Here is a 23,115-nt window from a genome sequence, read left to right on the forward strand (position 1 = left end):
TTTTACCTATGGAATAAATAATCTTTGACTTTGACTTTGACTTTGCTGGTAAGTGACGGCATAGACGAAGAGAGTACACGCTCGCTCTAGTAGATACTTGTTCAGTGTGAGCTTAAGGCGAGGTATTTCAACGCGAGCCTAATTTTAGGAGGTGCGGTGTGTGGGGCCACCCCTGAAAATTAATATGAATAAAATGAGAATAAGCTGAGAAAATTTTACATCGATAAGCGCCCGATGGCGACTGACGGAATACGGCGGGCGCGGCGTGTCATTAAACCGCTGGGCAATTTGCAAATTTTGGGATAAATGTGAATTTGATAACTATAGGGCTTCAATTGAAAAACAAAATTTAACAGCTTCTCTGTGGTACCAACATGAAGAGAAATATCTCCATATAAAAATTTTGAGCAAAGTTAGATATTTTGTTCTTAAATAATTCATTTTAGACTTTTATTTTGGCCTGTTTTTAGGATTTTTTGGACACATTCTTTGGACAACATTTTTAGGTGTATCGTATATTTTTTATAAGATCATTACCTATTTAATAATAAATAACTAAACCGTTTGATCTAGCAAAACAGTTTTCCCGCTTCTCCTCCTGTGACTAACCTTAAAAAGTTCCAGTAAAATATCTAGATACAGATACAACCCCAATGAAGGGTATACAAATAGTACTAGTATTCGGCAAGGAGTTTCACGCCTACAGTACCTGTAAATAAAATAGAAGCAAAAAAATTTGTGCGAATTAATTGTATGCTTGTAATTAATTAATTATACACATTATATTATATCAAAATGCTATGAATCTATCCTGCTGGAATAAGCTGGAAGAAATCCCTTTATGGAATAAGTTCGCCTTTGAACACTAACATTGTTAAAATTTTTTTGGTACAATAAAGTGTTTACATAACAACACATAATATAGGTTTTACTACTGGGCACGGGTCTCCCCTACCGAGAGGGTTAACACTTTTTTTCATACTCACACGTTTTTCAAGGGTAGCGAATATTCTTCGACGTGCAGTGAATTTTCAGCAACTCGTATTAAACAATAACTCTTTTAAATTATAAATACACAAGCAGGTTAGAAATAGTTACCCTTAGAGTCAAGTCTCAAGTCACACTGAATGAGCAGCGGCAAGCAGCGAGCCGAGGAGCATTTTCGGTGCAAAATATTGCCTAGCATTTTAAATCTCATCTTCTAAAGACAATAGTTCAAGTTGATTTGAAATGAGAGAAGGGATAATGCGGTGCCGCGAGCAGCCCTGAGATCGCGCGAGACTTATAGCGACTAGTTAACCCCGCCGCCGCCTATGTGCTTTACGTCATTTCACTGGCGGGTATTGACCATAGATGATACACTATACTTGAGAGTATCGACGTAGCAAGTGTGAATAAAATAAAAAAAGAATTAGTTGAAATCCTCCGTATTTATTGCTACACGACATTCATTGAACGATATAGTTAGACCGAACACTAAAAGTATTCAACAGTGCGACAAAGCAAGCCATTATTTCGTGAAGACTCGCGCCACGCATCGCCATCGCCAGTTTCTCAGGCCGCTGCGCGCTGCAGTTCTTTTCGTGTGACTTGACCCTTACATTGAAAGTAAAAACATTATTGCACCATACCATTTTAGCAGGGTTTCAAGACCGTCGGTCCAAAATGCTCTCGTGAGATAAAGAGGACAATGCGCCCAAAAGTGGGAATGTCTTTTGAAATTAAATGACATGGTCACGAGGTATGCTTTAAATTACTCACTTCGCCTACATGTCTTTGGGAGAAAATAATATTTGGAAGGACATGAACAAATAACCTAGTTACGCGAAATTCGTAAAGATGAATTATTATTATATAAAATGGAAAAACATTAGATAAGAAAACACAATGTACCTAACACGATTTTTGTTTCTAGGTTATCAATATCATTTTCTAACACATGAAAAAACTGTATTTCCATGCAAAATTTTGCTTTTGGGCAATGGAAAGTTGAAATTTGCGTACCTTTATGGAAACGTAAAAATTTTCGTGTTTCTCTTTTTTTATAATAATAATTTGGCTTTCCTTTCGCATTTAGCCAATAAAAGGGTTGGGAAAGCAGAATTACAGTTTATGGAAGAGGTACGGAATTATAGGATAGCTGTTATGTATCAGCTTATACATATTAAAGCTTGATATTAATATTTTCGACAAGTAGTGTTACTCTTTATTTAAAGACAAAAAGGGAATATTATATTTCAAATCAATACCTAATAAATGAATGTATTTAAACCAAACTTCTACAAATTGACGAAAAAGAACCTAGATATGTTTAGTTTTGTGAGATTACATATGTAAATATTCCAATAAGTAACTAAGTAATACCACTTTGACAGCCACAAAATCAAAGTTTCAGAGGTATAGGTACTCTTTTCTATATACTTGCTACTCAATTGAACGGGAACCTACACTATAATTTAAAATTTAATAAAAGAGTAAAAATTAAAATAAGTTTCTCACAGATGGCGCTACGCAAAAAAGTCATTAATAATCTCAGTACAGAGTACCTACTAAAAAAGCGACCTCAAAAGTACGTGGAATCACATCTGTTTGCCAAGTTTTATTGATTATTGATATATAACTGCCTCCGTGGCCGCACGGTTACCATACCGGACTGCCACGCAGAGGTCCCCGGGTTCGATTCCCGGGCCGGGAGAAATATTTGTATGGCCTACATTTATTTCTCTCGTGAGTTTGGGTGTAATTTGTGGTTGTCTAAGTGTGTATCCATGGCACCCGGGACACAGGGTTTCCCTAGTGCGGGGCTATGTTGAGTGTGTGCGTTATTATTATTATTATTGAAATCGGTGACCGGAAAGTGCGCAATAAAACAAAAAATAAAATAAAATTTAGGCGATATTTGTAAAAATGAATATTCATGCGTGAACCTTCAGAGGTGGATGATTTTCTTAAAATTAAATGGGACCACTATGGAGGTCTTTCCAACAAAAATAGAATCATCAATAACGGTTCACAAATGGCGGAGTTATCGCGTAACAAACGTACAAAAAAAAACATACCGTCGAATTGAGAACCTCCATAAACAAAGATCTGCAAGAAGCACATGGTAAAGTTCGTAAGGTCTGCTGGCTCGTTCCGTGGCTTAATTGGCAGAGCCGGTTCGAATCCAGCCGTATCGAATTAATTTTTCTAAATGTTATACTCTCAAACCAAAAACAGATTCTTTTAGAAAATTTGTTAAAGCATCGTGAAATTAAAGTATCCGGTTGGGGCTACTTGTAAGTAAACATTAGGTACTTGTGTGTTAGAAGCCCCCTCTTCTAAGTTACATTTCTTATAAATAAGGAAAATAAGATTAATAAAGAAAGAATAAAAACTTCATATGCAAAGGAAAATAAACTAATGTAATTATTTAAAAAATATAAATTAATCGTGTGCTCATCGAAATAATAAATTAATTTTAAGCATGTCCTATAAATTTAAAATGTAATTCTTATGAAGTTTGACGATTGTCAGCAGCAAATTTCCATGTATGGTGGAACCTGAAAAACAGCAATGGTGCTGAGGATTCATCCTTTTCATTGGCACTAGTCCACGTTTCCGAAACTCTTTACTGTTAACCGTTTTATTGTAAATGTGCTCATGAATAAATGTTTTATTATTATTAATAATAATGTACCTAGGTACTACAAGTGAATTTAAATGTAAACAAGTAGCTATATATTTTTGCAATGTAATTCATTATGTACTTACATTGATTCAATTTGAAAGATAAATATAAAAATTGCGTGTATTCAAATATATGTATATAATTACTTACTGGAACTCGTAAAATACCGTTGATTTCCATAAATAATACATTAGACAATATCACATACGTTGCTCTGATCCCAAAGTAAGTAATTATCGCACTTGTGTTATGGAAATCGGAAACAACGAGACGCGCGACGACCTCGAGAGATGGCGACACCATGAAAAACGGTGTGGAAGCCACTTGACCAAGTAGGTCGTCAAATATCATTGAGAAACTTAAAATACTTATTAGTAAAATTATCTTAAAAGCAAATTATCTTAAATTAATTAAAGTAAATAAAAAACGATGTATTGCAAAATTTGTTCCTTTGGTGTCGACTTTTAAGTCTGGCGCCTAAATTACATAAGGTTGGTTTACTTATGAAACACGCAAGATGTCGATTGTCAAGGTTTCTTGCATAATATTATTATGTAGGTATTATCGATTATCCAGTAAGTTTTGCAAGGATTTATTTTGAAATGTATTGCCTGAGACCTCTTTATTTAGATAATATTAATTAAACAAGTTAATTTGAAAGAAAGCGCATAAAAGGGAGTAGTTAATCTATATATCGCTGCTGTGGCCCAGTTCAAAATTAATTCTTACTTACAACTGATATTTATTAAGAAAATGTAAAATTTTATTGAGACTGGCATAATAAGCTTTTCATTGGCTAGAAAAATCGCGTAACAACATTGGGGTTGTTTGCATTTCATCAATTTTGCGCTGCAGACACGTCTCAGTTTTTTTAGCCATCTTTCTAATGCTGCTGCTGAGATTGCTGTTGAGATAGGCTGCTGTTCTAAAAAGGCATTTACATATTTTACGTAATTTACTTTTCATGTTATTTAAAAAACAGGGACTCTACCTCGAAAAACGAACCAACGATTTAAAGGTGAGAACTAAATTCCAAGCGCCCAACTCCATATTTGATATGTAATTTCATTTAAATGCATCCCTTTACTAGTGTTGTAACAAAATTGTTAACTAACAACACAATAACTCGAGGCACAATATTAATGTTTTGACCAAACAACAAGTTTTAAAAATAAATCTTAAATGACTTCACTATTTCCTGCAATAGGTTAGACACACATTAAAAATGAAACCGAATATTTATTTTAATTGCAAGCAATTATTATCATGATAAGGAATACCTATATATAGTAATTGTGCGATTTCTACTCGCATTCAGTCGGTTTTTTAAATATTTTATGGTATGATTGCATGCCTTTGTCAAGGGTTTATCTTACTTTGCAATAATACGCTTGACTGGGAAACGAGTCTGTCTGTGTCTATAATTCTATAGGTAACAGGGGCGAGGCGTGTAAATTATCGTTAGTAACTTATTCTACACGTAAAATTTAATACAAAATGTAGTATTTGGTACGTGGAAAATTTTAGGTAAGCCGGTGAAAATCAAGTTATAAGGAAACCTCGCCTGAAACTGATGGGTTTTAAATCTTTGGTTCAAAGTCCAAAGAGAAAAATTTAAAGCTATCTTTTGGCTCAATGCTCATATTTTCAAAAATTGTTTTATAGCATTTCGCAAAATATGGTGAAGCATCTCTATAAACTTTGTTCTCCGATCAGGGGGTCTACTCCCGTTCTCGGTCCGACATACGTCCGAAACGGTTACCTATCAGTAGTTCGAAATGACATTTTCCAGAAATAACTTTTGGTCGAAATTTCATAACCTCGAAAGTAATTTCGAGAGGAAAATGTTTTTTCTTTTAAACTTAACTTAACCTAACCTAACCGAACCTAACTGTGTCTTTGCGATATACATTCAACATATTCTGATAGAACAACTGTTTCGTTATATAATTCGGTTTTTGGTGTACTGAAAATTCGAACAAATATTATTTCGGACAAAAAATTTCGACTTTGTGATAAGTTACCGTCCGAAATAGTTACAGTCAAATATATTAAAAGACGCATGATGCGTATGAAGCTTCATACTTGAGAATGTTTTTTAATTTAGTCGAGTATTATTTATTTAACAGTCATTGTTTCGGACGGTTATTGGGCGGAGAACGAAAATAGACCTCAGGTGTTTGTGCCACAGCTTCTAGTCAGTTATATTTATAATATACTAGTGCAGCCTAGCCTTAGAGAAATGAGAATGCAGAAGTCTCAGTCCACAAGATTTATTGTAAGATGATAAAATAGGAAAAGAAAGGCTGTAACAAATAATAAAATTATATAAAGAAAATGTAGAATTATTATATAACACTTCCAATGAAACTAAATAACACAATGCACAATTCATCCCAAAAGGGCCTATGTAACTAATAATTTTAACAGTTGGTAATCGTCGTGAAGTTTAACAATAAGGAATGAAGGTGATTTTTGGGAAAATTTCCTCGTTTCAAAAATTTTGATGGTAGTGATGACGGATAGGACAAACGTAAGAATAGTGAAGGAAAATATAATTCGAGAACGATTCAAAATTTTAAAAAATTTTGCCAGGAACCAGAAAAGTGGAAGATAAAAAGGTAGAATGACGATAAACGAGGTCAGCATCGTCACACTAGGATCCAAAATTGAACTCCATAGATTTTAAATCCAGGTGTTTTATTATTCGTCTTTTTGACCAACAGGTACACTGGACACTGTCCTGAATACAAGTACCGCATCGGGAATACGTATGGCTCTACCACGCACAAGATTCTGTTGGACCCCAGCGTCAGGCACTCGGAAAGGCTCGTTCTCTCTGATCGCACTTCTGATGATTTTCAAGTCAGTGTTTACATCTAGAACAATCGTTATTTTGATATACACATTATCGATGGTATATTTCATCCAACAGAGTATATAACTTCTATGAGTCGCCAAAAAAATACATATATCGATTTCTCACCGAATAAATAGTACTTAAATAACTTTTCTATCAAAATTAGTTGCTTCCATTTTGTTTTCCTTTATAAAATGCTACTATGGGGTATTATTATTTTAATTTCTCTATTTAACTCACATTAAAACGTCGAATTAAATCTGAAAATCTTTTTTCGATATCCTTATTAACCCCGCTTGTGATGTCACAATTTAAGCCGGATTTACATTTGTCTGATGTGTCCTCGTGCCGTGTCGTGCCTCGTCAGAACGGTATCGATTTCATACACACAGCACAAACTATCACGTCAGATTGCGACACACTAATATAAATCTAACCATATTAAATGTATGAAGCCGATACCTTTCTGACGTCTCACGACACGACGCGTCAGACAAATGTAAATCCGGCTTTTTGAATATTTATTTTTTAGCGAATTGCAATAACATTTTTACGTTTCATCATCAGTTCTCAAAAGGACAATAGATTTGTTTTATTTTTACTTCAATGAAGTATGATAATATGTGCCATATGTAATTGGTTAAGTAGGTCGTATTAACCACTAAGTCCTTCTCTTATATGTATAAATAAAAACGCTCAAACTTTAAGTCCGGTCTTGCCGTTAATCCTATTCAATCTTGAAGCGTTCTTAAAAAAAGCGAGTAAAGGCCGTAACGCATAGATAGCTCTTATGGTGCTGTAAACCGTTATGCAATTTGTCGGCTAGTTTGCCTCTTATTTTATATTCAAAAAACCATTCCAGATCTATCGTCCAGCTCAAACTGATGTGGATACAGTGAATGCAAGATTTCGCAATGGCGATCCAGTGTACAAACATCCCATGATTCCCGGTTATGAGGGTGCGTTTTTATTTGTTTTTTCTTCTTTTGCAAAAGAATTTGAAGTTTTTAATCATATTTATTGAAAGTTTTACCTTCGTAAGTCTATTAAATATGACTTTTGCTACGTGTTAGTTAACGTTGCTCAGGTCTTTCTGGTCTCGCTAAAAGTTCAAACATTCACTTTAATTAAATAAATATATAGTCATGTAAAATAACACCACCTGGTTTATGAGAGCAATGTACTGACTTGATTGTGTTTGTACGTCATAAAACATTCGTTGGCTTACATTTGTTTATACCTAAATGTTATTGACAACGTGTTTTTCAATTCACAATATTCATCATCGTCAACCAAATTATACGTCCCACTGGTGGGCACGGGGCTCCTGTAAAGATTATAAGTCCGCAATATTCTAAAAATATTATTATTTATGTTTTTTTCACATATGGAATTTTTAAAGTTGTATTTAAACAATAAATATTCTACTAGAGAAGGTCAAACATACTTACATCAAAACAGGTTTAATCACACCCTAGACACCCCATACACCAGTACAAACTTATTTACGTACAACAACTGCGTACATCAAGGCGCTATCTGCATACAGGAAAATGTGTGCGTTTCCATATCCAACTGATTGTTGAAAATTCAACAAAATTAGGAAGGTTAACTCGAGTCTTAGATGGGGCGAGGCTGACGATAACTACCCGCGCACGGATGTAGTTGCAAAGTAACGTATGATTAGAGGAATTATTGTGGTGACGCCGTGTAATACACCTCTATGAATGTAATTCCAACCACCGGAGTCGTAACACTGATTTAAAAAGGAGTAACTTATGTTTATTTATAGTAAAAAAAATAATACATAAAATTTTTGTACCTGTACTAATGATACTAAAGGATCTCGTACGGAAATATACTACGCATATGTGATACTACTAGTACTAGTCCAGGTTATAAATTTAACTATACATAATATATACTATATACTCGTATCTGTGACTGATAATCATGTTACCAAAAACATCTAGCTTACGGAAACACACAATGCACGACTTATAGACAGGGTTGTTTGAAAAATATTAACAACCTCACTAGACATACAACTAACTACATAAACAAGAACTTTTGTTTCATGACTAATAAATAATTCATTAGATTTTACTTTCCTTTTTTTCATTTCACAAAATTCAAAATATTTAAATATATCGCTCTAAATGGTGCAAACTCTGTGATGTAACAAAAGAAAGCACTAGCGTAAATACCAGCAGGAGTGGGTGTGGGTGTCGTCGGGGAGGATGCTCGCATGGTTGGACCTATATATTACTACTAGCAGTAGAGCTTCTTGTGAAAAAGTTCGTCCAGGGATATACTGCCACCTTACCTATTTCTGCCGCCAAATAGTAGGTACGTAATGTGAGCATTGCAAGGTTCTAGTTTGGAAGGGTGAGAGTGCTGATGAATTTACATGCATATGGGACTTATCAACTTATGTCGCAGGGTGAAATGAAATGAAATAATTAGTAGGTACATCAAAAACATAAAAGATTATTTTTGGTAAATTCATTACGTTTTGTAAAAAAGTCGTGAAATGACGTTAGTAATAGAGTCCTGCGAGGTTGTCAGTATTTTATAAATAGCCCTGTAATACTTACAATTAAATCTTCTAAAATGTCGGCAATTTTTAAAGAAAACTATACTGGGAATGAGAAATCTCTTAGGCACTCTTTGTAAAGCTTAAGTCAATATAGCTACGGTACCTGATCCGAATGATTCAGTTTCCATGACTCACCCAGGAATGTCTCGGTTTCCTGCAAAACAGTATTGTTATGCTCAGGGTCGGATTACAGCAAACTGTCGCTTTGTGGTCCTGACAAAATTGCGACGACATTATTAGGAATTTTTCTTTATGGAAAAAATAAATAAACAAAAATGATGTTATATGTATAACAATTACGTACAATCATGTAGGTACAATTGTAGATTAGCTACAACCTAGTTTCATTTATTCACTGTGTAGAGCATCCATCGTTGACAATTACGATGTCATACTTATATGCATCTCAAAACTATTGGACATTTTGCCATAATGATGTGATGTGATGTAAAAATTATTAAGGAATGTCCAATGTTATCTTTGGCTAGCCGAATTCTATCTAAGTACATGTAGGTACTTGTATTGAATGAGGCCAGAAAGATATCTGCAAATTGACGGCTTAATTTCCTGCCCCATAGACAATGTGGCCCTGAGATCAAACTCGTAAATTACGACCAGAAAGTTTAATAAAAATGTCTTTTAATTTGTAATCCCTAAAAAGTCATTGAAATGTATGCAGAGATTTCATTTAATTAAATAGTGTAGGCAAGTAGCTGCCTCCGTAATCCGTAAGTAGCTACTTAATAACAAAGAAGAGAGACGTATTGACAGTGAAATGTTCCTCGGTTTCGTAAGTACTCTAATAAATTATCTTAGGGTCGTATTCCAGAATTCTACTCAATGCTCAAGTCAGGATTTGAGCAGACTTGAGTATGATTTCAAGCACTGGAAATACGACCCTAATGGCAAGGACTGGAGTATGATTTTCAGTGCTCACTGCAATACTCAAGTCCTGACTTGAGCATACGAGAGAATACGACCATAACGGTCGGATTTGAGTATGGTTTAAAGCACTCGAAATCATACTCAAGTCTCTGCCATTAGGGTCGTATTTCCAGTGCTTGAAATCATACTCAGATCCTGATTTGAGTATTGAGTAGAGTTCTAGAATACGATCCTTGGATTGAAATTCGTGACCCCCTCCTTGAAGTGCCACTGCCATGGGATAGGTAAAACAGAAGACGTCATTGCCCGCGGCGCCTTTGAAAATGACTGGCTCTGCAATGTATAGGTACTTAGGTACTAAGTGATTGTGAGAGTTTATAAGTATGATTAACATTCCCGCGTGTTTCTCAACGTATTTAGATCTATATTTGACGCCTACTTAAATTAATCAGTTATAAGCTTTGCTTACAATGGATAGTTCCTTTAGTAGTTCAGTTACATTAATTTTATCTCAAGTGAATACAAATCCCTGGTTTTTATTCTGTGGTTTTTTAACCAGATTACAACAGTTTTATGTAACTTGAATTTGGTTAGTGCAGTCAAGAGCACGTCAAACTTGACACTTTGTACTTTGGACCGTTCTTATCGTAAGCGACATAGAGTTGGTTTTAAGTTTTAAGTGTCAAGCTTGACATGCTCTTGACCCCGTACCGTTGATTAAGGGTATCATAAAAAATCTGTATTAAATCTGAATTATCTTAATTTATGCGTATTGATGATGCTAAACATGTATGTATATGTATATGTATATGTATATGTATGTCAGGATCGTAGCAAGTGGGTTGCATGTGGTTATTGCCTAATGCGATGGTAAAAGGGAAGTGGTTTTTGTTTACATATGAAAAACCCGAAGGGCATCTGTAGAGTATTTCTTAAATAGTTTCATTTTACCGGAAATTAGAGCAGTTCAAGCTGTGGCTAGCAACGAAACGGTACATGCCCTTATCCGCCGCTCTAGTTATGGCGGTGTAAGATTACAGGCATTTGAACAAGTGCGCGGGCGCAGCTAACGGAACTATCGTCGCTTCTAAGTAATTTTGTTATTTTGCATTCGACGGTGACTTGCAAACTTTTTGTGGTTCAAATTTATTTTAACAGCTGTATAATAAAATAACTTGTATTCTGTGATTAAATCATTTATTTTTATTATTTTTGTACTAATTTTAATATAATCAAAACAAACAGACAAAGTTAGCTGTAATGGAGGGATGCCTATTAAATCCAAATGCACGTAAAAGATACTCCTCAAACTTACTGAAGGACCTGCAATGTTGAGATGAAATTATTGTCAAACATTGTGTAAAAAAAATAATAACTTAAATACTTACCTATTCAAATTACCAGAAACCTGAAGACTCGAAAAAATCTCCTTGCGAGAGAAATTGAATTTAAAAAATGTTTACTAGGTTTTGTGCCTCGTTTAAACGCACACTTCGGTCAGCGTTACACAGTGGCAGCAACTGAGGCTCTATCAGAGTTTCAACGGCTTCAGTTGGACACACGGGCAGCGCGGCAGCAGCTCGAACGAATCAACGATCTGCAAGCCGGAAAAGGACAGCCTTGGGACCTGAAGGATCGATTCGTAAGTCAGAAGAAGAGAGGAGATGGATGAAGATGGACGGAAGAGAGATAAGAGACAAAGTTGTTGATCAATTAGATAATGGAAACGTCGGAAAATTGAAGCTGAATGAAGATGATAGGAATTGAGGAGCATGGAAGGAGAAGATTGATAATAAAAATATATTACGAAGGAACGGAATGAAGGCATGAAGGACGTGAAAAAAGAATGTATAGCATAAAGCTTTTGAGATGGTCATATGGTATTCTTGATGTTCTGATACTTGGTGATCGAGAAACTAATGTATTTTCCCCTTTAGTCGGCAACCGCAGAGTTCAAACTGCCATTGATAGCTGTGAGGCCCGAATGTGCGGGTATACTGAGGGACTTACCAATGGATGAGGCGAAGTTAGGACCAGCTGCGCATGCTGTCAGCCCTTACTTTATGGATAATGATGATAATGAGAAATATGTCAAGAAAGGTGAGATTATGGACATTTTATGTACCTATCTATGGATACATGGATCTCTCACAAATGATTTACGTAAACTCTCCTTAAAAATTTGAAGCACATCAAAACTTTTTGTGTAAATCTTTTTAGGCACTATTCTCGTTGCTATAGAAACGGTAAAAATGTAGATAAATATATCATAATTATTGTTTTTTGTAATACTGAAGTTTTGTAAATTTGAAAAAGAAAAACTGGTTTTTTTTACATTTATTGTGAATCATGTCTTACGCTAAGGTACATAATTCATTCGTAAGGAATCAAATATGGGGTTTTGATCCGTCACAATCAGCCCGTAAGTTTCAAATGTTTTTAATCCTTCCCATCTGCTTGGGTTCTCGTTTCTCCGCCATATTTTAATAATTTATTATTGGCCTACCCATAAATTCAGGTTGGTTTATTGAAACGGCTTAGATTTTATAATTACGTGATTTTCAAACATAGCCACGTTATTTTGACGTTTGTATCTGTCGTGATTTGTCATGACTCATGACAACAGTTAAAATTAATATAAAATATCTTTGTAATGAATTACCTAGGGTCGTCATTATGTCTAATGTCGACCCGTCATATTGTAAATTGGCTGAGTTTATGATGTATTGTTGGCAGGTTTTATGGGACACGTACCGTACGCTTTCCATCGTTTCGGGGAAAGTTCGAAGAAACTTACGAATTCTGCACTATGCGATTTTTCGTCGAACTATAGGCGACGGCAAAGCACTGAATGGGCCCCAGTGAATGTGGTCAAGTAAGTAGAAATTACGTTACTAGCGAAACATTTCACTTTACATTCGTACAAAGTATTTTATTTTTAGTTGAATAAATATTAATGGTAGATTCTTAAATGGGAAACTAAACTTTAAATAAATGGTAGTCAAAAATTATATTTTAAAAATAGCAACATTGATACAAAATGTCAAACAAAACGGATTTTGATTATCTGTACGATTCGTAACACGCGTAAATTACTACATAATTAAAATAATTGCATAAAATAAACGTAAAATGGCGAAGAAAAAGCTTTTGCCAAATCTCTCGAAAGAGGAGAAAATGGTGATAGTGATTTCCGAGATTATACAGGAGTTATTAGTCGCACATCGTCAAGGTAAAGATGTTAACCTCAACAAGATGAAAACTCGTATTTCTTCGAAGTATGGGCTTAGTACGTCGCCTAGACTCGTCGATATTATCGCAGCTGTGCCGGCGGATGCTAAGAGTATCCTACTTCCGAAGTTGAAGGCAAAACCAATCCGTACAGCGTCTGGTATAGCTGTTGTCGCAGTAATGTGCAAACCGCACAGATGTCCGCATATAAACTTCACTGGTAACATCTGTGTGTATTGTCCTGGGGGTCCAGACTCAGATTTCGAGTACTCTACCCAAAGCTATACTGGTTATGAGCCTACATCTATGAGAGCTATACGAGCCCGGTATAATCCATACTTGCAAACCAGACACAGAGTGGAACAGTTGAAGCAACTGGGCCATAGTGTTGATAAAGTGGAGTTCATAGTCATGGGTGGGACTTTTATGAGTCTGCCTGAGGACTACAGAGATTATTTCATTAGGTAAGTGTGATATATCGATTTCTAAATAGAAATATAAATGTTGAAGACTGTTGTACATATTTAATATTATTATTTTTGTTAACTTTACACTGACTGCAGTAACGTGACAGCCACGCGTCTGTAGCGTTTCCTCTGTAATTCTTAGTTCACTAACTGTGACTGTAAAAGTAGCGCTGTGACGGTGTGACCTCCTTACACCGTCATCTCACCTTTTTGTATTGCCTCTCTCCGCTTGTATCTTATCATTTTTTATTTTATGTACTTGTATTTAAATTTTAAATTTGAATTGTTCCATTTTCCTTCACTTTCTCATTTTGTTTTCGTACCATGGTCACTCTCTGCTCGACTGCCACAACAGTCGGAGGTGCTTCAAATTCAATTTACTAAAATCTTATTTTTGATTCTTTACCAAGTTATAATACAAAACATATAATACAACATCATTATCAAAATTTGCTGCAATAGTTTTTTGACCAAAAATGAAGTCATAAACCTGGATGTAATGGTGCCGCCATTGAAACCCTGGCTATTACACAAATATAAAGATTTTTACAGACCCTTTCTGGCGCTTTTCAGCACTTGCATGTCACGACAATGGTGATGGGACAGCAATTCAAATGTTTTATGAAAATAAGTAGTGGTGCCATTGTAGCGCTCCTAGAAGCGAGTAATTTGAAGGTGTTCTCATTATTGAAAATATTAATTAAACATTCTGTGTGGATATAATTCAGTGTTTAAAATTTTGCTATTTTAAGTAGGAGATATTATGTCTAAAGTGTAATACAAAGAGTCTATTACTTTTCAGGAATCTCCACGATGCTCTATCTGGCCATACATCAAGTTGTGTAGCAGAGGCTGTGAAGTACAGTGAGAAAGCAAAGACTAAATGTATCGGTATCACAATAGAAACCAGGCCAGACTATTGTTTGAACAGGCATATAACTGACTTGCTTAATTATGGATGCACCAGGTAAAATAATACATATGCCTGTCAGGTTTCCGTGTGATGGGTTAAGAAAGCTCCCTTATAAGTTTCAAACTGATTGACCGAATTAACACTTATTTGTACAGAAGAAGTTTACCTTTGTTTGTTTTAGGTAATTTCCGAAATTAATGTAACTGAGTTAAAAAATGATCAAGTATTAAAATAATGCGCTTTATACTGGACTGTACAGAATTAGATCAATTTAAAATTTCTTTTATGTAGGTGTTACTACTTAACAATATTAAATGTTGATTTTAATTCAGATTGGAAATTGGAGTGCAATCAGTGCATGAGGATATTGCTAGAGACACAAATAGAGGGCATACAGTGAAGGCTGTTTGTGAAAATTTCAATCTTGCAAAAGATGCTGGATTTAAGGTGAAGTCTTTTAATGTTGCAATTGGTATAATCTGAAAACTTACCTTGAACACTGCTGTAAAGTTGCCTACTTATTGGTGTACTACAGGATATCACGGAGAGTGTGCATTGCAATTGCATTTGCCTTGCACACTCTGCATGATTTAATGTGGATTTGATGTATTCCAAAGATTTGTTTGAAGCATTATGCTTCTACATTTATATGAAGAATGGCTACAGAGTGGAATTCCCTGCATGCAGATGTATTCCCTTTTCAAGGCAAGAGTGAAATAGGCATTATTTAGGTGTGCATGCTTCATTGTCGACCTCATTGTCGCTTTCCATCAGGTGCGATTGAGGTCAAATGTGCACTTATATTTTTATAACAAAAAAGAACAGCTACTGAAAAAAAGTTATTTATTATGCTTTTAACATAAAAACACATTTCAATGAGTTTGTGGTCGTACTTGTGTTTTGATAACAAACAACTCATCATCATCATATCAGCCGGAAGACGTCCACTGCTGAACATAGGCTCCCCTAAAAATTGATAGACTAGACGCTCGGACGCAATGTGCATCCATCGGTTACCCGCCGCCCTTACTAGTTCATTCGTCCGTCTAGTAGGGGGCTATGCCTATTATACTAAGGGGCTAGGCTATTCAACTCCAGTCAACTCGTCTCATAGACCACCTTACTCGGGCGGCAGATGACGCGCAGGCGCAGTTTCCTACAGCGGAATTGGTGTTTTTAGGGGACTTCAATGCTCACCATTCACCACCATTCATCACCAGTCGTGGTTAAGTTCCTCTAAAACTGACCATGCTGGAAGAACTGCCCACACATTCGCTCTCACACACGATTTAACCCAACTGGTAAACCAGCCCACCCGGATACCAGATAGGGTTGGTGACGCGCCCTCTTTGTTGGACCTTCTGCTGACGTCTCGCCCGGCTGGATATCGGGTGGAGGTCCAAGCCCCTCTGGGCACTTCGGATCACTGCTTGATATCCACTAAAGTGGCAACGTTACTGCCACCACCACCTACCGTGGCTAAACGCCGCATTTGGCATTATACGTCGGCAGATTGGTACGGTATGCGAGACTATTTTGCATCCGTTCCTTGGCGGCAGCGCTGTTTTAGTGAGGTGGATCCAACAGCTAGCGCGACTGCCGTTGCTGATGAGATCTTAATCGGGATGGAATACTACATCCCGCATTCGGATGTCGTCAGTAAAGGGAGGCGCAACCGCTGGTTCAACCGCGAGTGTGCTGTGGCTGTTGAGAACAAACAGACTGCATACCTCGCTTGGATCAAGGGTCGAGCTTCAGACGATCCCAATACGAACTCACTTAAAACAGCCTACAATAATGCCACCAGGTCTTGCAAAAGAGCGTACATCAGAGCGGATGCTCAGCGCGTCGCACGAGTTGGCCAAGAACTCCTGACGCATCCCACTGGTAGTCGTAGTTACTGGCGTCTGGCCAGAGCCGTTGCGTCGAACTTCTGCCAGCCCTCGCTGCCCCCGCTGAGATATTCTGACGGCAATCTAGCCCACAAGCCGCAAGATAAAGCCGACCTCTTGGCAAATCTGTTTGCGGCTAACTCCTGTCTCGACGACTGTAACGCACAGCCACCAACTCTACCTCACTGTGGCTACACGATGTCTGATATTCGTATCAGACAATGCGATGTGCGTACGCAGCTGCAGTCTCTCGACGTCCGGAAAGCTAGTGGTCCTGATGGTATCCCAGCGATTGTACTTAGGAGCTGCGCAGCTGAGTTGACCCCCGTGCTAACGCGACTGTATCGTCTGTCACTCTCTTCAGGTCGTGTGCCGGACTCTTGGAGAGAGGCTAATGTGCAACCAGTTCCCAAAAAAGGCGACCGATCAGACCCGCATAATTACCGTCCCATAGCCATTACTTCCATAATGTGCAAGGTTTTAGAGCGGATCCTTAACAAACAACTGACCCAATACCTAGAAGATCACTCCATAATTAATGATCGGCAGTATGGGTTTCGTCCGAAACGATCAACGGGTGACCTTCTAGCGTACTTATTGTTATGCAGATGATAGCACTGTTCATGGGGGATATCACGGATTCCCCGCAGCTGGGCGCGCCGATACTGACAGAGAGCGATCTAATCTTGTCGGTGAGCTCAATAGGATATTGGACCTCATCTCTGCATGGGGATCTAGAAATCTTGTTGAGTTCAACGCCAAGAAAACACAGGTTTGCGCGTTAACAACAAAATTGTCGCCGTTCCTTCCCATGCCTTCTCTGATGAGCACAGCACTCTCACCTCAGAGCAGTTTTACCTTGCTCGGTATGGAAATCTGCTGTGATTTGAATCCAAGGAGCTACATCGAATCTGTGATCAAAACAGCCTCACGGAAACTCGGAGTCCTGAACAAGGTGCGACGTTTTTTCACGCCGGACCAGTTATGCCTGCTGTACAAAACACAGGTCCGGTCTTGCGTTGAGTATTGTTCGCACTTGTGGGACGGCTCCGCCAAGTACCTACTCGATGCCTTGGATAAATTACAGCGTCGTGCTACTCGAATTATAGGCGACGAAGAGGTCTCATCACGCCTTGAACCTCTGCAACTGCGTAGAGATGTTGCATCGCTTAGCGCCTTTTACCGCATGTACCATGGTGAGTGCTCTGAAGAGCTGTTCAACCTCATCCCCCCTTCCCCGTTCCTGCTTAGAAGCACGCGTGCTGGCCTTCGTAGTCACCGTTTCACTACCTGCCGCATTCCATCGCGTACTAAAAGGTTTGGTGGCTCCTTTCTCTGCCGCACAGTTGACAAATGGAACTCCCTTCCGGCACATGTCTTCCCTCCCTCTTATGATATGGGGTCCTTCAAACGAGGCGTGAAGAGGCATATTGTAGGCAGGCAGGGTGGAGGTGGCTAGTGCAGTGAGGGTTTCATCGCTGCACTAGGTTCCTTCGCGTTTAGATACCACTTTCCACTTAACATCAGGTGGAGTGGAGTCATTTGCCTGTCATGTCAGTTTTTGACTGTAAACAGTATTGCACTGTGCTTTTGATGTGGTTTGGAATAGAGACCTGTGACTTGTTTGTATCTCCAGTTTCAATCAAGGCTCTTGTATATTTGTGTGCAGTGACATCCCTGGGGGTCGATTCAGAACCTTATGATAACTCAGTTGTCGACCTGTTCAATTTGATATCGTATGATTTTTTTAAATTTTTATTCACAACACTCGAATCGAACGTCAAACTGTCGTATTCGAAACCGAACCGAAATGACGTCCACCCGTACGATTACTCGAGCTTCTCGACCGGCAAAGGCTACAAACTTTATTCAGAACATTAAAATATTGAAGGGTTCTGAATTTGGGTGCAGAATTTAATTTTTTTGTTTGTGTGTCAATATCTCCTGTTTACAAGATGTGGAATGGACTCCGTGAAGTGTTTTCTTTGCATTATGACATTGGGGTTCTTCAAAAAGCAAGTAAACTTGTATTGCAAATATCCATAGGCAAGAATGACCACCTTCCAACAAGTGGCTCGACCACTTGTTTGTAATCCTTCATATTAAAAAGAAGTGACATCAAGATTGTCATTCCTGAGCCCTGCAAACATCCATGTAGAACCCTGCGACTCTAATGTGTCCCTCGTTTTATGATAAATCAGTATTCAATAGGTTTGAGCATCAGTATCAGTAACAAATTTTTTTCTTTTTGCCTTAGTTTTTTATCATGAGTGCAAAATATAAAAATGTTGCACCTTTTTGTTACACCGTGCATTTATATAAGTTAATATTGTTATTCCTATACATTTGTTCCCAGATTGTAGCCCACATGATGCCCGATCTCCCAAATGTGGATTTCGAAAGGGATGTAGAACAATTTAAAGAGTTCTTTGAAAACCCAGCATTTCGAGCTGATGGACTCAAGATCTACCCAACATTGGTCATCAGAGGCACTGGGCTTTACGAGTTATGGAAGACTGGTAGATACAAGAGTTATCCACCTTCGACCTTGGTTGACCTGGTTGCTAAGATATTGGCATTGGTGCCACCATGGACTAGGGTTTACAGGTAGGGTTTACACTAGTGTGACTTCAGAGACATCCCACTGTCAATCAACAATGTTAGGATGTGTTACCTCATCCACCATATTTGCCAGACATAATAAAATTTTCACTTGTTTCTGTCTTTACAAAATTCTTTGAATAGACTTTGATAGTAATAATAATAATAATGAATCATTTATTTCAACTAACGTGGATCATAACATTACAAAGATTTAATACAATTTAAACTCAAAAATAAAATTTATAATTTAGTACAGAATTAAATAGACCACCAAATGATACTTACAGCTATATTCTATAAGATAGAATTTTTATTGATAAAAAAAATTTGGACATTACTGGAAAGATGTATGTATGTATGTTACATGATTAGTGAACCGATTTTGGTTCTTTTTTTGTTGGAAAGAGGCTACCTCGGTCTTGGTCCCATTTCAATTTGAAGAAAATATTCCACCTCTAAGGGTGGCAAACTAGGGGATGATTTCGGTTTCGTGTACACTTTAATCATGCAAGGACTGTTTGACCAACCTAATGCATGTTTTTTACCAGAGTGGGGCAGCAATAATAGCATCTTGAATATGATAAGAAATTTGATTGTCTGTGGAAACTCACTCAAAGGATGAAATCATTGTTAATTATTAGGTACTAATGTAGGCTAAGAGTCTGAATTATAAATAATATAAAAGCATATCTAAAATAATAAAAAACAAAGTATAAAATTATAAGTACCGTTTGTGATTAATATTTAAGCAATTAAGTAACCAATATCACTTTTATTACAATTATAATTTGGTGTAAAAATGTTTAAAATGTCTTCAAAAGGTACTACTTTATTAATTTTAACTTATGTAATACTGTTATGGGAGAGCCGCAGTGATATTCTGCCACACCCTGACATGTTATTTCATGAACTAAAAATTCTTTATTTTTATAGTCGATTCTATAAACTTTCAGAGTCCAGCGCGACATACCAATGCCGCTGGTATCCTCTGGTGTTGAACATGGGAATCTCAGAGAATTGGCCTTAGCGCGGATGGCCGACTTAGGCACTGACTGTAGAGATGTCAGGACCAGAGAAGTTGGTATTCAAGAAATACACAACAGAGTTCGGCCTTATGAGGTGACTTTATTCAAAAAAAAAATCATCACACTTGCACGTAAATAGCATGATTGCATGCAGGCTAACTTTTTTTTATATAATGTCAAATAACGGGACGACCGAACAAGTCATGCGCCGCGCAGATGGTAAGCTGCACGCCTCTCCATAACTGTTGCAGTGCCACTTAGAGCTTTAAATCGCAAACATTTTAGTGGCACTGCCGGATACGAGCGCAAGTCCGTCACCCTGAGACATAAGTTGACGAGTCCCATGTGCCTTTAATTTCACCAGCACAATTACCCTTCAAAACCGGAACACAGTAATGCTGACATTACTGCTTGGCGGCAGAAATAGGTAAGTGGCAGTACTTCCCGGAGTAACTCTTTCACAAGGAACTCTACTGTTACTAAAACTTGACTATAATGCCCCAAATAAAACCCCTGGGGCCTTTTTTCTTCTCATTACCGATCGTGGCTGTAGTGAGACGAAAAAAAGTAGTAACATGGCGACATCACCGGAGCCGCTGTTGAGTTCCGGTACCTTTAAGTAAATAATATGATCCCGATTGATACCGGTATTCAGATATCAAAATGGAAAGTACCTGCATAATACATGTATTGTTGATACTAGTAGCAAGCTCCGCCTACTATTATATAGTCACTCTTATATGACTATAAAATATTAATAATAACTTGAAATTTATAGGTAGAATTGATAAGACGTGATTACGTGGCTAACGGTGGTTGGGAGACCTTCCTCGCATACGAAGACCCGGATCAGGATATCTTAGTCGGTCTACTGAGGCTTAGAAAATGCGCTTCCGCTACTTACAGACCGGAATTGAAGCCTGGACCCAATGCTGACTTTAAACAATGCAGTATTGTCAGAGAGTTACACGTTTACGGATCTGTAGTTCCCGTAAGTTTCACTTATATGACCTATATTTACATACATATTTTAATCTGCCCACACAAAAGACCACAAACTACAAGGTGTAATATATTGATTAATCAATTCATAACTGATGAAATATTATTTATGGAAATATCGAACAAACAGAAAGAAATATTCCTTCGATCCACCTGGACCTGCGTCTGTTGCCTCAACGTGGTTACAAACGGTGGTTCGAGTTCAGTCGGATTGAAAGAATTTTTCTTTATCTTTGTTCAACCTTTTGTGTCAATAATAATAACAACAGACTACAGGGCCTACCGCTGAGCTGTGTCGGTTCCTGAGGTAGCTGCGCGGCGCGGGAGGAGTGTCAGTTTACGTAACAGTTATGTCGCGCTGCATACAGGAGAAGTTCAACAAGATTTTTCTGACGATATTCAATAGCACACACATACACACTTACAACAAAACAACAATCATTTACAATCGTTTTCTAATATATTGAAAACTAATTTAACACCAGTTGGTTCTCATTTTTGCTTTGTAATTGTTTAAGTACACGTTCCTTCTTATCTTTGCCTATCTTTCTTGCGTCTGTCTATAGGAGTAAAGGTGACAGCCTGGTGCTCTATAACTCAGGTTATTCCTAGTATAGACACCAGACTTTCATATACGAAATTATATTCAAGAACATATGAGGACCATAGGTATATGTATGTTTCTTTTGTGAAAGTTAATAAAGATATTTTTATTCATTTGGCACTTTTTTCAATTAATTTGTTATTGAATATCGTCAGAAAAATCTTGTTGAAATTATTCCGTTTGCAGCGCGACATAACTGTTACGTAAACTGTCACTCCTCCCGAATCCGCAGTTACCTTAGGAACCGGCTCAGTTCATAGGCCTGTAGTGAAATATTTTCATAAAAATATATGAATATCATGGTAGGTAAAAACATTATGATATTCAATGAAAATAAAATATAACTGATAAATTGTTGCAATGGGTGCACCTTTTTCAGGTAAACGCAAGGGATCCGACAAAATTTCAACACCAAGGGTTCGGTATGCTTCTAATGGAGGAAGCAGAGCGCATAGCTCGGGAAGAACACGGCTCTGATAAGATCGCAGTCATATCTGGCGTAGGCACTCGCAATTACTACTCTAAGATTGGATACCACCTTGAAGGGCCTTACATGGTTAAAATGCTCGTGTAATATAAATGGGAAATAAGTATAATTTGAAGAGCCGTAAATTTATCTTAAAATGTTGCTAGAGAGCCCGCCACCTGTACAAACTTGTATAGCCTATCTTATACATAAGAATAATTTAATAAATAAGATAAATTTAACATGATTGTTTCAGTATTTCCCAATATTTTTAAGCTAAACCGTAAATCTGCATTTTTCAGGATTAAGGCGAAGGTAAGCCAATACAAATTGTGAAAATAGAGGTTTTGTCCCTGTCTACCCCAGTGGGAGACATGCGTAATATACTGACTGCTTATGTATGTGTAAATCCTCTACATAAGCAGCGACTACTTTTATAAAATTGTGTCCGATTTACCTCTGAATGCATCCAATTGCTATACTTTGGTCCCACAGTACATCCTGAATTGTATTCCTGACATTTCCGTTTTCCTTACCCATCCTTGACATTCGCAGACCCGACCCTCCGCTGTCCATCAACCCGACTGAAATATACCACAAACACGTCGGCATGCTGCCCAACTACGCGGGACACGTTCCTGGATGCATGTTTAGGTAACCTTACTTTATAAGGCGTTTTATACACTGTATGTTACACAGCTACCACAGAACACGTCTCTAGATGCATGTACAGGTAACTTTTTAACAAGGCATTTAAATACCGAATGCTGCCAGACTACGCGGGTTACGTCGCCCAACTATGTTGGACAAGTCTCTGGATTCATGTTCAGGTAACTTGAAGGCATTTATTTATACACGGCATGCTGCCCAACTACACGGGACACGTCTCTGGACGCA

General features: G+C 37.5%; 2 protein-coding genes across 2 annotated transcripts in view; both read left to right on the plus strand.

The window, feature by feature from the left end:
- Positions 1 to 23,115, plus strand: part of LOC113232776 (UPF0605 protein GA14893-like) — a 28,759-nt gene that overhangs the window by 2,568 nt on the left and 3,076 nt on the right. The window contains exons 2-7 of the mRNA XM_026467561.1: positions 6,397 to 6,535; positions 7,393 to 7,489; positions 11,481 to 11,656; positions 11,952 to 12,114; positions 12,751 to 12,889; positions 22,774 to 22,872. Of these exons, the coding sequence (XP_026323346.1) occupies positions 6,397 to 6,535; positions 7,393 to 7,489; positions 11,481 to 11,656; positions 11,952 to 12,114; positions 12,751 to 12,889; positions 22,774 to 22,872 (813 nt within the window). The remainder of the gene's footprint in view (positions 1 to 6,396; positions 6,536 to 7,392; positions 7,490 to 11,480; positions 11,657 to 11,951; positions 12,115 to 12,750; positions 12,890 to 22,773; positions 22,873 to 23,115) is intronic.
- LOC113232774 (probable elongator complex protein 3) lies at positions 13,132 to 22,418 on the plus strand. Its single transcript, XM_026467559.1, has 7 exons — positions 13,132 to 13,709; positions 14,515 to 14,679; positions 14,958 to 15,072; positions 18,874 to 19,124; positions 20,075 to 20,240; positions 20,925 to 21,137; positions 22,132 to 22,418. Exons 1-7 carry the CDS (start codon positions 13,147 to 13,149, stop codon positions 22,324 to 22,326), a joined length of 1,668 nt encoding a protein of 555 aa, XP_026323344.1. The 5' UTR covers positions 13,132 to 13,146; the 3' UTR covers positions 22,327 to 22,418.

This window comes from Hyposmocoma kahamanoa, unplaced genomic scaffold (genome assembly GCF_003589595.1).
Source record: "Hyposmocoma kahamanoa isolate Upper Pololo Valley unplaced genomic scaffold, ASM358959v1 78, whole genome shotgun sequence".
NCBI classification, from domain to species: domain Eukaryota; kingdom Metazoa; phylum Arthropoda; class Insecta; order Lepidoptera; family Cosmopterigidae; genus Hyposmocoma; species Hyposmocoma kahamanoa.